The sequence below is a fragment of the Monopterus albus genome, unplaced genomic scaffold (assembly GCF_001952655.1).
Source record: "Monopterus albus unplaced genomic scaffold, M_albus_1.0 scaffold70.1, whole genome shotgun sequence".
Lineage (NCBI taxonomy): Eukaryota > Metazoa > Chordata > Actinopteri > Synbranchiformes > Synbranchidae > Monopterus > Monopterus albus.
The window spans coordinates 798,978-815,318 of NW_018127950.1; the positions used below are offsets into that span (position 1 = coordinate 798,978).

At 40.8% G+C, this 16,341-nt stretch overlaps 3 protein-coding genes across 3 annotated transcripts in view; 1 reads left to right on the top strand and 2 right to left on the bottom strand.

The window, feature by feature from the left end:
• mylpfa (myosin light chain, phosphorylatable, fast skeletal muscle a) overlaps positions 1–2,099 on the top strand; it is a 4,147-nt gene extending 2,048 nt beyond the window's left edge. Inside the window, exons 3-7 of the mRNA XM_020605464.1 lie at positions 378–453; positions 533–637; positions 746–824; positions 907–955; positions 1,278–2,099. Coding sequence (XP_020461120.1) covers positions 378–453; positions 533–637; positions 746–824; positions 907–955; positions 1,278–1,379 — 411 coding nt within the window. The 3' untranslated portion in view covers positions 1,380–2,099. The remainder of the gene's footprint in view (positions 1–377; positions 454–532; positions 638–745; positions 825–906; positions 956–1,277) is intronic.
• A 302-nt stretch (positions 2,100–2,401) lies between these two features.
• On the bottom strand, positions 2,402–13,659 carry tbc1d10b (TBC1 domain family, member 10b). Its single transcript, XM_020605445.1, has 10 exons — positions 13,194–13,659; positions 11,172–12,202; positions 10,295–10,394; positions 9,726–9,833; positions 9,053–9,105; positions 8,145–8,259; positions 7,029–7,094; positions 6,753–6,942; positions 6,165–6,319; positions 2,402–6,004 (listed from the first exon to the last, which is right to left on the bottom strand). The coding sequence occupies exons 2-10, from the start codon at positions 12,179–12,181 to the stop codon at positions 5,096–5,098; spliced, it is 2,706 nt and encodes a 901-aa protein (XP_020461101.1). The 5' UTR covers positions 12,182–12,202; positions 13,194–13,659; the 3' UTR covers positions 2,402–5,095.
• A 1,729-nt stretch (positions 13,660–15,388) lies between these two features.
• Positions 15,389–16,341, bottom strand: part of hsd3b7 (hydroxy-delta-5-steroid dehydrogenase, 3 beta- and steroid delta-isomerase) — an 11,537-nt gene continuing 10,584 nt past the window's right edge. The window contains 1 exon segment of the mRNA XM_020605550.1: positions 15,389–16,341. This exon segment is cut by the window's right edge and continues 33 nt beyond it. Within this exon segment, the coding sequence (XP_020461206.1) occupies positions 16,191–16,341 (151 nt within the window). The 3' untranslated portion in view covers positions 15,389–16,190.

Consider the following 16,341-nt stretch of genomic DNA (forward strand, 5'->3'; position numbering starts at 1 on the left):
AGAGAGAGAGAGAGAGAGAGAGAGAGAGAGAGAGAGAGTGAGTGTGTGTGTGTGTGTGTGTGTGTGTGTGTGTGTGTAAGAAAGGGGGAGAGGGGGATGAGAACGGTTTAAGTCCAAGACTTGATCTTAAGTAGCAGGTCATACTTTCACATGATACGTTCCAAAATTAACATGTAAGAAAAGACTGCTCAGCCTGCCCCCCACACCCACTCCTCCCGCTGGCCTTCTGTAGCTTTTTTTTACACAATATCCTCCAACACTATCTGTAAGGCATTATGCCAAAGACAGTCACCAGTCGCCTACTTTAATTAACAACCTGTTATCAGAGGACTCTCTAAAAGTGTGAAGAACAAAGATGAACAATATCTCGTTTTTAGGCTTTCACAATCATTGACCAGAACAGAGATGGTATCATCAGCAAAGACGACCTGAGGGACGTGCTGGCCTCACTGGGTGAGTCTCACTGGGATACGTACACCGCTTCAGTGTGTGTTTGATGTGTCATCGTAATCCAGACATCTTTGCTGCTCAGGCCAGCTGAACGTGAAGAACGAGGAGCTGGAGGGCATGATCAAGGAGGCCAGCGGCCCCATCAACTTCACCGTCTTCCTCACCATGTTTGGAGAGAAGCTGAAGGGTGGGTGTTACTTAGCCATTCAGTATTTTATTGTGGTATTGCTACTTATAGGTTCCCAATGTTCTGTCAGTGTATTGTTTAATCACCTCATCCTGCTGTCTTCATCAGGTGCTGACCCCGAGGACGTTATTCTTAGCTCCTTCAAGATCCTGGACCCCGAGGGTACCGGAACCATCAAGAAGCAGTTGTGAGCATTTTTTTTTAAATAACTTCACTGCACCAAACATCCAAACAAAATGAAACTGACTCCAAAAATGTGCCTGTTCCAGCCTTGAGGAGCTCCTGACCACTCAGTGCGACAGGTTCTCCAAGGATGAGGTAAAATCACGTGTTACAATAATACACCCTGCTGATAGTCTGGTCAATCTGCTACTGTGTCTCCATATACAGTATCTCCAAATGCCAACAACACATAGATTTGTTTTCATGAGCTTAACAGTTTTAGAAATATATAATTTTTGGTCAGATGTTTTGCTTTCTTTACATTGCTTTTGTTTGTAACAGTTTGATATACATCTCTTCTGGTCTGCTGTCTTTATGTCCACATTAGTTAACCTGTAACTCAAAAACATGCTGTAATCCTTGAATCAGCAGGATGATCTTGACATGCTGAATTTCCAACCCTTATTTTCTCCTATAGATTAAGAACATGTGGCAAGCCTTCCCCCCAGATGTTGCTGGCAACGTAGACTACAAGAACATCTGCTACGTCATCACACACGGAGAGGATAAGGAGGGGTAAAGAGAAAGTTAGAAGACAAGAAAGACAACAATCCCTTTGCTTTTCTGCCTTCCCTGTGCTTTCCTTTCCTCGTCCTCCTCGCTCACCCTCTGTGTACAAACCCATGCGCTCAGCTGCTCGTGTGGAAACCAGACTTGTCACACCGACATGTGAGAAGGCTGAAGCCCATGGGATGTCTATGTTTGCTTATGGGGAATAGGGATGATTTTAAATAAAATGATCCTGTAAAATATTTTCCATCTACAAGCTTTTCTCAAACACCATTTCTTCCTCTGCAACATCTTTTGTTTTCTCACTTCTACATTTCTGTCTGTCCTGTCACTTCAGCCTCTGAGGCGTTTGTAAGAATAAAACTCGTCTCTGCTTCCTTCAGTATCTGAGAGGAAGACGGCATTACTATTCAAGTAGGGCACAGAAAACATGAGGATTTCATTCCAAACTGAAGATTTCCTCTTGGGTGGATAAGGAGAGAGGACAGAGAGCGTTGCAGGTTAGAGAGGAAAGAGTTGCATCCTTAAAGTGATGGCAACATAAAAAAACAAAACAAACAAAAAAAAGAACGAAGGAGAGGAGAGAAAGGGCCGAAAGAAAACATTCAAGTCTTCGATTTCTTTCCCTCTGCTCCTTCCTGCATCCATTAAATCACCTGTTGAACCATAAGCTGTGTCGACTTCAGTGACTGGAATCTTCCTTGCATTTCCTCTGTAATGAATAAAAGGGACAAACTGTGAATAAAATCTCTTTCCTTTTGTACAATAGTGTCTCTTTTCAGTGGCTCTGTGGGACAGGGTTCAAGGGAGCAAAAAACGCTCACATCTGTTGGAGCTTCTTTCTTCAGGAGTCTGAAAGGTAAATGTGATTCGGAGATCAGGCCTAGTAAAATTTAGCAACAAACTCAACGTTTTAAAGGATATAATCATCAGTCTTATGATCGACAGTCACAGAATTCTTATCACAAATCATACGCAAAGCACCCTTTACATTTCAAGTGACACTGAGAAAGACAAAAACATAGATGATTTAATATATTACGGTTTATTACTCATCACAAATATTATTATTAATTAAATACATCCGCTGTAGATCTGAAGGAATGAATTAGGTATGATTTTATTTCACTTTTGCGAGATGTAAACTTAAAAACATTACAGTAAGGGGAAGAAAAACAGCTGAAACGCTATGTGCGCTAGTGATCTCTGTCTCAACCAAATGTAACCAAGAATGTGGAAATCCCCAAAGGACCCGACAGAAATTTATTTCTTAAATTTGTCCTCAGTATTGCAGAGCTGTATCCACGGGAGGAAATCACGAGCTAGCGAGAAACTTGTTTGATCAACAGGACATCTTGAGCCCTCTGAACAAAAAGCAATGCTGTCATCAAGACGTGACCTGCAAGGACATATTGCTCATAAAATATTGTAGTCCACGGGCCTGAAAGTGTGTTCAGAAAAACGCCTACTGAAGCACAAAATACTTTCTACTACGGCTGCCATGTGACCATCATGGTCAGAGGTGATATCAGTGCTGCTGTCGCCACACACTACACAACAGTCATGGCAAAGGAAGGTTTGCATAGATGTGTTCAGGTTATTCTCACTAACACTACGCTAATCTGTGCCTATAAGGCTCTGGCATCTTAACAGGGGAGGGAGGGAGTGTAGTATTTACTGTATATATCTAGGTGACGGCCATGTAAAGACCACAAATAAGTGAAAAACAGAGGAAGATACGTTGGCTATAGTTACATCAAAGTCCCTCTGATCCTTAACTATGAAAACAGTACAGTTAAAGAGCAATGTTTTCTGCTGTCGATTCATTTTACACTACCTGGCACTAATCATTGTATACTGGTGGGGTTTGGGGCTGTTTAATGTTTATGCATTAGTATGTTACAGTACAGACACCAAGTGTAAATAGGTTATTCCAGTCATTATAAATGTTATAACACAGCTTGGTGAGACAGAGATACTGATCTCGAATTAAAGAACTATTCAAACTTCAAAAATCACCCCTTAGTAGATCATACAGTACAGTTAAGACCTTCAGCACCCAAACGTTCTGTCATTCGTCTCACTGTTTGCTCTGACGGAGGCCCATTGTTCCACTCAAGTCGGTTTAATACTGCACTTCAGTAAACTGGAGACTCATGACCCTAAGTTGACCAACCCAACAGTGACAGTAAACTTAAATAGCAAAGACATGCCTTGAGTTTGTTGTGTACAAGCAGAGGACTTGACGTGCAAAGCAGAAAAAAACAAAAAAAAAAACTATGATCCCCCTGCAACCACACTGTGTAGTTGGCCACTTTTCCAGTCAATCAGGTGTCTCTTACTCATATAGAAAAATAGATCCAAAATAATAATAATTATTATTATAGTTAATAATATACTTTGATTAAATTAACCACTTTATACATAAATACATCAGAGTCCGAAAGTCAGAGGTTAATGCTACACCGGCACACCTGGCACCTCCAGGCTTCCTATAGGACCTCAAGGCACAGGTTTCAAACTGTGAAACCGGCCTGTCGAGACTCTGGTGTCTGACGTCACTACACTGATGGAGTGGTCAATTTCAGTGGTGCTTTGCGACAAAATCACAAGTGCAAAAATCAATCTTCATTCTCTTGAGATGCTTGAAATCACATTCTAATGGATTACTGAACTTAAGTTCTTACCCATACTGAAAATAGGCTAAATAAAATGCAGGATGGTGTTTGCTGAAAGCAAAATAATACTAACGCTGCAGGTGGACATTTGGTGCGCCGTTGCTGCTGGGTAGTGCGTTTCCACACAACCAGTCTATTTTGCAGCTGCTTTTTGCAAAAATCAACATCAGATAAGAAATTCTGAGGCTGGAAATTAAACACAACAAACCTCCTTGAAATATTAAAAATAGCCACAACCACATGGTGCCTGTTTATACTTTTCTTTTTTTTTTTTAAACCTCTGTTCATCTGTGTCAAAGTAAGAATTTGGCAAGACGGGTGGTGGTTTGAAAAAGAAGCAGGCAGTGGGAGACAAAAACAGAGACTATGCAGAAAACAGTAACACATTTCACTGTACTACTAAGACACACACTCACAGGCAACATTTAACATGACAATAAATACATCCTCAAAACATGACTAGCATTTCTGTCTTCAGTGCCTGCGTTTGAGACAACTGATGGGTTTTTGTTTTTTCCCCAGGCATCCAGATTAACCTGCAACAGGGCGTATGGAGTGATAACAGGATCCAATGTACTTTAAGGGGAGACTTCTAATTTACACCTTCTATGGCACCAAACTATTTCTGCAGACTTTCAGTTCAACAATCCCAAAAGGTGGTTTTTCTAACTGCTGCCATCAATCAAATTAAAATAATAAAAATGACAAAAAAAGAAAAAATTTAGATACCGACTATGATCTTCTGAAAAAATATTCAGACTCACAGCCCATGCGCCAGTTGAAAAAGTAAATTTGTCCCATCTTAATAAAACCCAGTGAAAAAGAAAGCATCGAGCGAGGGGCAATAACCCCCGAGGTGCTATTAAAACCATTATCCGGTTTTCTCCACCATAGTTCTGGGACTATATTAAGTCTTTGAAATGATGTGTTACACAGGAAGCCATCCCATTTTTTTATATTAATTACTCCTTCTCTTTCTGGGGGTCTTTTGTTCCTGACCTCTGTTTTTGTACAGCATCCCTCCACATTGGAATGACGTGGTGGAAAACTAGGCCGAATCTCTGGCTGCCGCAGCTCCGTTTTTGTCCTCGGCCTCCGCTCCCCCTTTGTCTTTTTTCTTCCCCCCTTTCTTTCTCTCTTTTTCTACCCTCTCTTTCTCCTTCCTGAGTCGCTCCTTTTCAGCTTTTTCCTTTTCCTTCTTTTCCTTCAGTTTTCTCTTCTCATCTTCCTTTTCTTTTTTCTTGTCTTCTTTGCTCTTCTTTTTCTTCATTCCTTCTTCCTCTCCAGTTGTGGCATCAGCTGCCGGTGCTTCTTCTTTTTTGGAATCTGGACATGGTGCCAGAGGGGCGTTGTTCGCAGTAGGAGAGGGGAGAGCTAGAGTAATTTGCTCAGAGACAATCAGAGTGCTGGGTGGTGGTGGTGTGCTTTGTGCAGGGGCAGAGGCAGCAGGTTGATTTTGGGCTGATGTGCTTTCTGAGGGCTGAGCAGGCCCCTGTGAACCAGCTGCATTCCCAGCTAAGGGGCTCTGAAAGTGAGGAGTCGGTGCCCTCTGACTTGGCCCTGGGGGAATGGGAGGTTTATGGCTGGAGCCCTGGCCCAGACTCGTTATTGCAGGTGGCGACTGAGACCATATGCTCTCCATTCCTGATGGGCCTGAGAAGGAGCCCTTCTTGACTTGGGAGTGGAAAGGAGCCTTAGACTTGCGGAAGCCAGGGAGTGAGAGGAGGCTTGAAGAAGCCCTTAGTGGTCCTGGTGGAGGGATCGGGCTGCCCAGGAAAGAGAAGCTGCCACCAGAGCTGATGGCGGCAGCGCGGCGTTTGTACTCATAGATGGCTTTTGTTCCGTGGAAGCGGCGGCCCGGCTGGTGTGTCAGTTCCCCTCTGGACTCCCTCCACTTCCTCACCTGGATGCTGCACTCCTTCTCGATGAGTGCCTCTGTCACTGGAAGTGCAACAATCTGGATGACACATCAGACAAGAACGAGACAGACAGAGGAAATAAAGATTACTAGATGGGGCATTAAAGGACAAAGTGACTCATAACTTGTGCCTCTGAATAAAAACAGAAGCAGATTTTACTTGTGTAACAGTGTGTGAAGCTCAGAAAGAGAGACCCACCTCCTGCACCAGTATGTCCTCTTTGATAGTGTCAGGTGAAATGTTTCTCAGACGCTCCATGGTTTCATACATGCCCTGTAGTTCTCGAAGTTTATCCACAGAGCCAAGCATCTGTTTCAGCAGCACCAGGCCCACACGAAACACTATCTTCACTCCTACAACCACAGACTTAAGTTAGGTTTCAGTCAGGCTACAGCAAAAATAAACACTGCCCCCTACAAATAGAATGTGTTAAATTTCAAATGATTTTAATAACTTTGTTGGAGATATTAATTTTTTAAATTTTGCTCCATGTTAAAGACAGGGATTTTTGTGATTTTCGTTATTTTTGTGACCTTGACCTTTTTCAGCCAAAATCTAATCACTTCTAGGGTTGGTCCCAACCAATATCTGTACCAAGTATGCTGATGATCCATCCATAATCCTGATAACCTACATACACATGGAACCAAAATCATAACCTCTTTGGCGGAAGAAAATATGAGTACTATCTACAAGCTGATATTAAAATTATGTGATGAAAAAACTGTACATAAATTAGCCAAACAGAAATAAAGATGCTGTAAACTGTGTGGATATGAATAGTACCTTCAGAGAAGAACATGTCCCAAACACGCAGGACACAGACCCATGGTAAGGTGCGTGAGAAGACACACATGAACCACTCAGTCATGTAGAGAATCGGGTCAATCTTGAACTTCTTAAGGTGACGGTACGCCATAGGACATGTGCGGCGCAACAGGGAGAAGAAGATCTCACCGTCTAGCTGGATCGCTTCCTAAAAGATGAAGGGGGGGGGGAAGCTGAGGTACTGCACACGAAGGTCTGACACAGGACACATATGGAGTTTGTTCACTCACTCACCAGCCCAGCACTGTAATAGCCAGGAAGGTACTTCTCACATATCTGGACGAGGCACCAAAAAGCTTGCTGTGAAAAAGAAGCAAAAAAACCTTAAGAAATAACAACTTCATGATTCTGATATAACAAGCTTAGCGTCTTTATGTTGGGTGTTAATTTTACAAGCCATGTTCTTATTGTAAAATAATCATTTTTCCAACTTAACACGAGAACAAGCAATCAGCTTCTTGAGCTATTTCATGGTCACAGCGAACAACAGATAGAAAATGACGCAGAGCTCCTCCGTGCTTCTGTGTGAAACCAACACTTTCAGCAGACAGACATGTCTGCTGAAAGTGTCTGCTGCTACCTTGTATCAACTACAGCAGCTATGTTTGTTTTATTAAAAATAACACACTGCTACTTATCAAAGCAAAACCATTTCACATCGACATCTAACGGCATACATTCATTTATATATAGGAGTGAATGAACTCAGAATACACATCAGACAGGTCTTTGTGTTTACAAGTGATGCAACCGTAACACTATCACACATACTTGATACTTCCAGGAAACTTCATCAACCGTTTCACAGCCTGGTCACTGAAGTTTCAGCAGTGCCACCAGCCTGCAATCTCCTGCTGCATCTCATTTTGCAAGTAACCCCAATGAAATAAGAACTGAATACCATTTACTTTCATTTTTGTTTCGCTTTCTCATACAAGCCAACTCTCTTTTTCTTGAGCACTCTCTCCTGATTGTGTCAGGTGAGGAGGGATAAACCCAAAATATACATGATTTCGCTGCAAACGTGTGGACACATACACATAATGTGCAACTCGTGTTAGCTCATTTCCTGTGTGTGTCCTATTGGTCTGACATCAAGTTGGAAGCTCCTTTTGTGTAGTTTGTTTTTAACCTGTGTGATGTGTGTATGGAGGCATTTTGAGGTCAAGTAACACAAAAGTTAATTACCAAAGCGCTTAATTTTCCTATTCATTCTAGTACATTTATGGTAACAAGATTTCAACACAACTCAGTATCGGGCCAAGTATTTATCAAGCTGTGTAAAGTCATATCAGTCTGTTCAGTAACCCTTTTCATTTCTCATAGACCTGGTGAGAATCTGTCTCTCACCTCAGCAGGCATATGCATGAGAAGCACTGCAGCCACTGGAGCCTGAGCCTGGCAGTAGCCCTCATCAGGCCGGTAGATGGTGTAGGCCTTCAAAATCCGGTAAAGATCCTGTTGCCTGCAGGAACAAATACCAAAATTATTCATTGGCCAAAGCCACTGAAAGACCTGACCTGTTTATGCACTTCCTTTACTCATAAACAGGACACTGCGCATCACAGTCATGGGAACCTGGGTGAAAAAACACAGTCCATGGTCTAGTGTAGACAAATGCATCTGAAAATGTACTCGAATTTAAAAAAATTAGACACTAAATCTCAATAAATGAATCTTTTTTTGAGAGGTAGGGTATGACCCATGAGGAAATCCATTCGATGTTGATGCTGATAATGGCATTGGTATAAATAAAATCTTATCAATTCCCATCCCTATTGAGATTATAAAGAGCCATCTGGCATCAAAATAATGTCCATTAATGGTTTACTAAAATTTGTGGCTTGTATTCAGAGTGCAGTTGTTACTCTTGTGAATCATGTGTGTGTGTACTCTGGTGTAAAACACACTGAGGGTGTGTGTGTGTGTTTTTTTTTTTTTTTGGGCTGAACATGTATTAAATTTGCTAAAACATCTTGAGTTTGCTAAAATCTCCATGATATTATGTTTAAACACCTGCAGCATATTTTGTAAGTGCATTTTTGAGGATTCCTGTGATCATTGCCAGTTTATGTGTGTATGCATATAAATTCTCAGTAACTTGTGGAATCAATTTCTAAAGTAGTCATTAAGGCGAATTAGACTGCAAGGTCCTGTATGAAACTACATTTCAGATACTAAAAAATGAATTAAAAATAAAAAGCTAGAGAAACTCTTCCTCAGACAACACAAACAACATAAAACTGACTGCTAAGGACCCAGACTCAGCTGAGAGCAGAGCCCGCTCATGTGTGGACATAGAGGCAGGGCTCTGACAGGCAGGATTACAGGTCCCGATAAGAGGCTTACAGATCTCTGAGTATGCGCCTGCGTCCCTTTAGCACCCCTGCAGCTGACATTACCCTAACTCAGCCACAGCTTCCCTTTACAATGGTGTCCACTTTAGCCAGTTACCCAATTAAAATATGGTAGCTTCTTCGTGGTTCTTAAATATTTTCAACCCAGCAGCAACCTACTACATATACAGAGGGGGAACTGCAAGAATTAAGACAACTGAGATGAAGAATGAAAGAACAAACGACACCAAACAAAATTTTAAGTTTTAGTACATTTGTGAAGGAGTGGCCAAAAAGCATTTCAGCACTATGAGAACATAAGAAAGATGAAGTCTCTGCTTTTTGTGGTTTTGATAACATAAGTGTTAACAACATGGTAACAGCTGCAGATGTCCCTAAACATTTGTGTAAAGTGTAATGTACCTACTAAAGATCATCATGGCTCCAAGTAAGAAGAGTGTTACCAACTACTGGCTTCAGAGAGGACCCTCCCCATGAATTCATGACATCTTATATTTTTCTTTTTTATATTCTTCAGTTACATTTAAACTGATTTTAAAAATCAAAAGTAAAAAAAAAAAAAAAGACAAAATACCTCAAATTTCCCTTTGTTGGCTTCCAGGAGCTCTTTGCTGTTGGACAGCAGCTGCCAGGCTGTGCCTCTGAGAGAAGAAGGGATCCCCTTCCTGCAGCGCAACTTCACCTATACCGCACAAAAAGATACACAGGTTATTAGTTATGGCATAATATTATGTATAATATTACAACCCTAGTCATAGTGATTTGGTTTGTATATTGATATGTTGTGTGTGTGGCTCTATGAAATGGGTTGCAGGTGAGCCATCTTGACTTGTTTGCAATTATGAAGGAGTGTATTGTGTAGGTTTTCAGGAAGTTGACTAGCTGCAGCCTTTATCCAAAGGTTAAATTCAGCATGTTGTAAAGAGGGTCATCTCTATATTCTAAAGGATTTTGTAGGGGTGAGATATTTATTTTGTCTCTTCATCTCTTCATGTTGCTCCAGGGTTTTTCCTAGGCTGGGGCATAACAACTGCCAATCCAAGTCTATGTAAAACACATCCAAACACTGCTATATTCACTTACAATTTTACATTATACTCAAACATAAATCCTACAATACAAACACCGGAAGGGCATGCATACCTTCTGGAAGCGATGTTTGATCCACTTATCCCAGTTTCTGAACATATCAAGCCATTTCATCTCCCTCTGTCTGGCAACTTCAACACGAACTTCCTTTTCACTGTAATAGATAGTAATAGAAAATGGCTCATTGTTGACAGAACTGAGAAGTAGTCTGAATTTTCATACTCCTAAATATTGCACTGATAATTTTAGAGGTGTGTAACTGTGATCTAATGACAAATAGATTACCTCATTTCCTATCTTACATTGATTTGCACAACAATACTCCGAATTTCTCGGCTACAGAAACCACCCTTAACACTAATAAATCAATACATTTTTTTATTATTCAACAGTGGAAGAGCAATTAACTGGTCAGAAAAGTAGATGCAAAACCAACACAAAGAAGAGAGGAAGACAGCAGATGGGTGTGAGGGATGATACCACAGACATACGTGTCTGCGGTCAGTACATACTGAGTCACAATAACGTTGTCACCATTATCTGAGTCAGACCAAGGGGAGATAGAAGGATGGAGAGATATGTTTAGAGCACCAACGAAGGAGAGGAAGACAGGGAAGAAAGGGTGAGACCGAGAAGGAGGAATATATCTTTGGGGCTGATGGACAACAGAGTAACTAAAAAGAGGATAGTCAGGCAGGACTTACATGTATTTGTATGAACCACTTCTTCAGCTGTGATCTAATGCCTCATTAAAAACAGTGAACTACTTGTATGGAACCACAGTGTAAAAAACAGCCATACTGAAAATGCATCTCTAATTTCAGAATATCTTAGACCTAGCTGTTAAACATAGTAAAATCAAAAAATAGACATGAGCATTATTTTGCAGTAACCAGCTGGGTAACTAGTTAGTTAATGCAGTAATACTTACCTGCTCTCACTGTACTGATTCCCACCTAGGAAGCCATATTTATCAATGCGTCTGACAGTCAGGCCATTGATCTCTGAGTCTGAGCCCACAGAGCTCCCATCATCAAACCCAGACAGAGACTCCAATGTCCCAGACATCATGCTGGCTGACTCTAGGTAGCTGAAGGTGTCAGGGGCTTGACGGGGGTTGGGATTGGACAGGGCATAAGCTGGCTCATGGATCAGTGGGACAGTAGGGCTGTGCTGTTCAGCTCTGGTGGGGGTGCCGGGTGGGTCTGTTGTCCCCGTTTCATTGGGAGAACTAGGCTTTGGAGACAGAGGAGGAGGATTTCTCTGATGGTTTTGTGTTTGTTGAAGTGGCTGAGGTTTTTCCTCTTCAGCTGTTGCTGATGCTGCCATATTGGTGGATGATGGAGAAGCAGGTGTGGGGTTGGTACCTGCTGTGTTTTGAGGCTGGTCCGCTGCAAATTCACCATCATCCATGACAAGAGTTGGATTGTGGGCGACATGCACATTGGGGTACAGATTAGGACCAGGATTTAGATCAGAAGAGGGGGATGCCTGTTGCACTTGGCTCTGAGCTGATGGCTCACTTGACAGTGCTGGGGTCTCTATTTTGCTGTTCAACAGCTGTGCAGCCAAGGGGTCATTGGTTTTCGTCTCTTGCTTAATACCATGAGCGCCAGTTTCTGCATCTTTCTCTGCCAATTCCTCTCTCTGTGGAGCAGTCTCGTCATGAACTGATGATGGGGGGAGGGTCTCAGCATGGAGTTTGGAAGAACTCGATGGGTGGGGAGTCAAAGATGAATCCCCTGACAGTGATGCAGAAGTGTTTCCTGCCAAAGCCTTTTCAGTGAAGAGAAAAGACTTGTGCATACACATCTCCCTAGCAGACTCTGGAGCCGGGCTGTTGGCAACAGGGAGCACTGATGAGGATGGAGAGATGGATGGAACTGCATGAGGATCACCCAACGCAGGTGGGGATGGGGATAGGGTGGAGAGTTCAGCCATGGTCCCACTCTAATCGCTCCTCTAAAAACCAAGAGAAAATAGTTTTTTTGGCAAAAAGAATCAATCCATTAAATCATCTCTACAATATTAAATAAAACTCTGCATCTAATTGGATCATAAACAATTTTCAACATATTTATACTGGACAGATGCAGTTTTTTTCATAACAGAAGAGTCAACTTCGGATGCAAAAGAAAAGTGTCTACGAAAAATTTCCAGCTATGCAGCATCAGCTTCCTCTTCTTAAGACTGAAACAGAGAATGGGCTTGAAGAAGCAGCTAAATGAGTGAACTAGGTTATGAAATAATGGGAGACAGTGTGTTGGCATACACCCACTCATATGCAGTTCTTATAACCCCAAACCCCTTCAGATGTTTTATATACAACATAAAATGTGATATTTTGATATGTTGATTCCGCAAATAACAATAAACACACTGACAGCAATAGGTTTTCTCTTTAATACACAGAAACTTATGTGAGTGAGTAAAATATCTTCATGATAGTAAACACAATTTAAAAGCTTTATTTTAGAAGAACGCGCGAACGCTTCACACTCTGCCCCAGACATCCCACCAAAAAGCTTACAGCTACAGTATTTCACTATACCACAACTTTACGTTTTCAGCGGGCTACCAATGTCAGGAAACACTGTTGACAGAGATTGAGTAACGGTTTTCTCTACTGATGTACCAGCGCCCCGGCATCTAAACGTTATCAAAAAGCGACACCATAGTGGTCCATTGTTTTGCTGATGAAGCAGGTTAATGTCTGTAGCGGTGCTTTCAGACAGCTATCGGTTACATGCTAGCAAATACTAACTACAGTTATTTTCTTCCCATATATCATCTGGAGGCCTCTGTTGAAGCGACTCAACTTCCGATTAATAACGCATAAGACGAGGTTTACGACAGTCAACACCCTGCTGTCTACCAAACCCAGGCCGAGCAGCATCCACGGCCTTTTCCACTCTACTGTCCCGGTCAACTTCATCTTCGCTTCCAAACTCACCCACAACCGGCGTGTCACTGTGATCCGTCCGCCTGGATAGCCAGGGGGTTCTTGTCAACACGTTCCCCCCGCCACAGCTCCGGTTCCGGAACCTTCTTAGTGCAATGAAAACACAAAATAAGCTAAATCGGGGAACGAACGCCTCAACAGGGCGAGAACGGGAAGAGCAAACGTCCTGCAATCGGCGAGATAGCTAGCTAGGTTAGCTTATTTTAGCCTAAGGCAACTGTTAGCATTAGCATCGATAGTGTTTCTGTTAGCCTGGATAGCTACTTGAATGTCTCAGTTAGACATACAGACTTACTGAAACCATTTCATCAAATTCAAACAATCGTTTACGTAATACTTTTAAACAAAAATGTTTTTCTCTGGGAAATTTATCCAAACAGAGCGGCAGAAGTACATCCCACACCAGCAGCTTACAGTTCCTACTGACAGTTACGTGCGTGTTCTTGTCACCGTTTTCGGGCACGCGCACGCCTCCACACAGGAGCCTCCCTTTCACAACAGAAAAAAACGTGCCATTGTACTTCAGTACACTAACGATAAATATACTGCTTCGTGTCACTTTTTCTTTACCACAGTCACTCGCATTGGATACTGTGCCTTTCATTGTTAAAACACTACAAATAAAGGAGTTACTTCAAATCTAGCGCAAACAAAAGACTTCCCACTTTAAAACAATGATTGGAGGTCATTAATGCTATCTAATAATAAAATAGCAAAAGTATGAATAAACACCAAATATTTCATTATAATGGTATGTTGTTCTACCAGTAGATGGAGCAGTCCCCTTTTATTCTAAGCGTTTTATAAACCTGGAAGATTTAAGGTTATGGTGACCTACCAAAACAGCTGTTAAACACAGTCTACTAGTGTTTAGGAGTAAAGAACTATACATGATTAAACTAGTACTTTAACTACATTTTGCAGTAGTTTGCTAGTAGTTCAACCACATTTATATTCGCATAGAGATTAAAGTAGTTAAATTACTACTTTAATGTTTTAGTTGTGGACAGATAATACAAAAATAAAGATTTGATTGCAACACAAATATAACATTCCTTGCAAATCTGTCCTTGTGAAAAGCCCCAATGGGATTTCTTTTTGTTTAGGACAAGTTTAGGGCTCAGGTAAAAAGCTTGAATGAGTGGCATTTTTTTGCTGGCATGTGAGTTTATTGCATTAATTATAATTCTGTCACATGATCATAATCAGTTTGATAAATTTGTTTATAAAGTAGTTTGAAATATTTTTTTAAAAGTAGCTTTAGTTAACCAAGCTAGTTTTCTCCCTGGGGTAGTTTTGCTGTAGTATCATTTCTTCCAGACGGAAGTAATTGATAGTTTGCAAAGCTATGCTTTCAAAGTAGCTTCCCCATCACTGAACACACATACAGTACACTGGTGTTAAACCATGAAATTGAACCATGGTGGAGCATACAGTTGAATCAACATGTCACAAACAGTTTTAACTACAAGTGAACATACACTCAAACACGCCTTTTATTAGATTCACACTGAGGCACGCTGTGATTTACACCAAACATATCTATCATAATGTGCAGTGTGCACCAAAGCTGTGGACTATATGTTAGCAGAAATTCACCACTACAATCTGAGATTGTTTTTTCTGGGGAGGGCTTTACAGGCTCTGTTAGGGGACTGTGAGTCATCTCTCAGCTTTCCTTTTAGCAGGCCAGTAAATGTTATGAAGATTGCCATGGCAAACCAAAATAGGGGACACCCTGGCATGTTGGAACAATATCACGTTTTCTGCAAGGGAACTCCCATACTTAGTTTTACTCATACAAATAAATGCAATCCAGCTGGTTGTTACAGAAAGTCAAAGTTTCCACAAGAGTATAGAGACATAGCACTGTGGGTAAACAAAGCTCATTGTCTCCATGGAGAAAAAAATAGAGCGCACACACACTGAAACAAAATCTGTAATTTAAGATTAGGAATTAGGTCTCCAGGCTGTTCAAGTTCACATCATAACACACCCTGCAATTCTAATAAAAAACACGAAGGGGATTGATATGGAAAGAATGTAGGAACAAACAACCTCTTCCTGTAATGTGAATCAAGTGTATACAAAAAAAAATTAAAATCACAAAAAGCAAAGCCATGTTGAATATTTTAAATAATCCTTATAAAATTACATAATTTTATACATTTCTCAGTCATTACGAAAATATTTAACATTTCAATTCCACAACATTAAACATCAATGTAAATAATATAAATTACTGAAATATAACTTTTAAGTCTGTATACATGTAGTAAATGCCTGTAAATTGTGCTTACATTTGTCATAACTCACATAGATAATGCTGGTGTTAGACAATCTCTGATGTAGTAATATTTAATATCTAAATACTACAGCAAAGTCTTAAAAGACACAAAGAAGGGAAACCAATAATAAAATTATACCTTCTTTAACAATGCTGTTAACATATGTTCTTTATTGTCGAAACAAAAAATGTCATTGTTTTATCATAATATAAGCTATAAGTGCTAGAGAAGCATATTACGCATTCATAACAATATATTAAGTTCTTTACAACTGCACATTTGTTATTAGAATCAGCACTGATGACATCCTAAGACTGTAAGACAAATACAGAATTTTTGTCATGTAAATTCTTCAGTTAGTGGCATGAGATACCCTTCTTGGTAGTTTGCAGCCAAAAATGGCTGCAGCAACACTCACTAAAACATCATAAAATTGCATTTAAGTACAAAGCTTTTAGGTCTGTCTTTTCAGTCTATAATTGGATAATTCATTGTTTATTAGCACACTATTTATGCAAGTCCATGTGTGGACGTATGTGATGTTTTAATGCTTTTGTTTTTCTGTATAGCTCACTGAGTTACAGGATTAGAATATCCTTTTAATACTATAAGTAAAGGCGGTTTAATGTCTTTATTCATATTTAGCTCAAGTCCTGTGTGTCTGAATAGCAGCTTCTAGTGCTTTTTGCAGTCGATAAGGTCAATTCAGGAGTTTTTGGTGTCGGCTAGATGGAAATGTGTCAACCCATTTCTGTGTGCGGGCTTGACACTGATCCCAATCGTACAGGGGGCAGTACTGGAAGTAACGCAGGGCTTTGTCCGTTTTCACTGTAAAGGAAGTACTGACCACG

Excerpts from the sequence above, each read along its gene's own strand:
- tbc1d10b (XM_020605445.1), bottom strand. The coding sequence starts at position 12,181 with ATGGCTGAACTCTCCACCCTATCCCCATCCCCACCTGCGTTGGGTGAT. Across the intron at positions 9,106-9,725 it reads CCAACAAAGGGAAATTTGAG|AGCCCTGCCTCTATGTCCAC; the intron begins GTATTTTGTCTT and ends CCTGCCTGTCAG. Across the intron at positions 6,005-6,164 it reads AGGACATACTGGTGCAGGAG|ATTGTTGCACTTCCAGTGAC; the intron begins GTGGGTCTCTCT and ends TGTGTCATCCAG.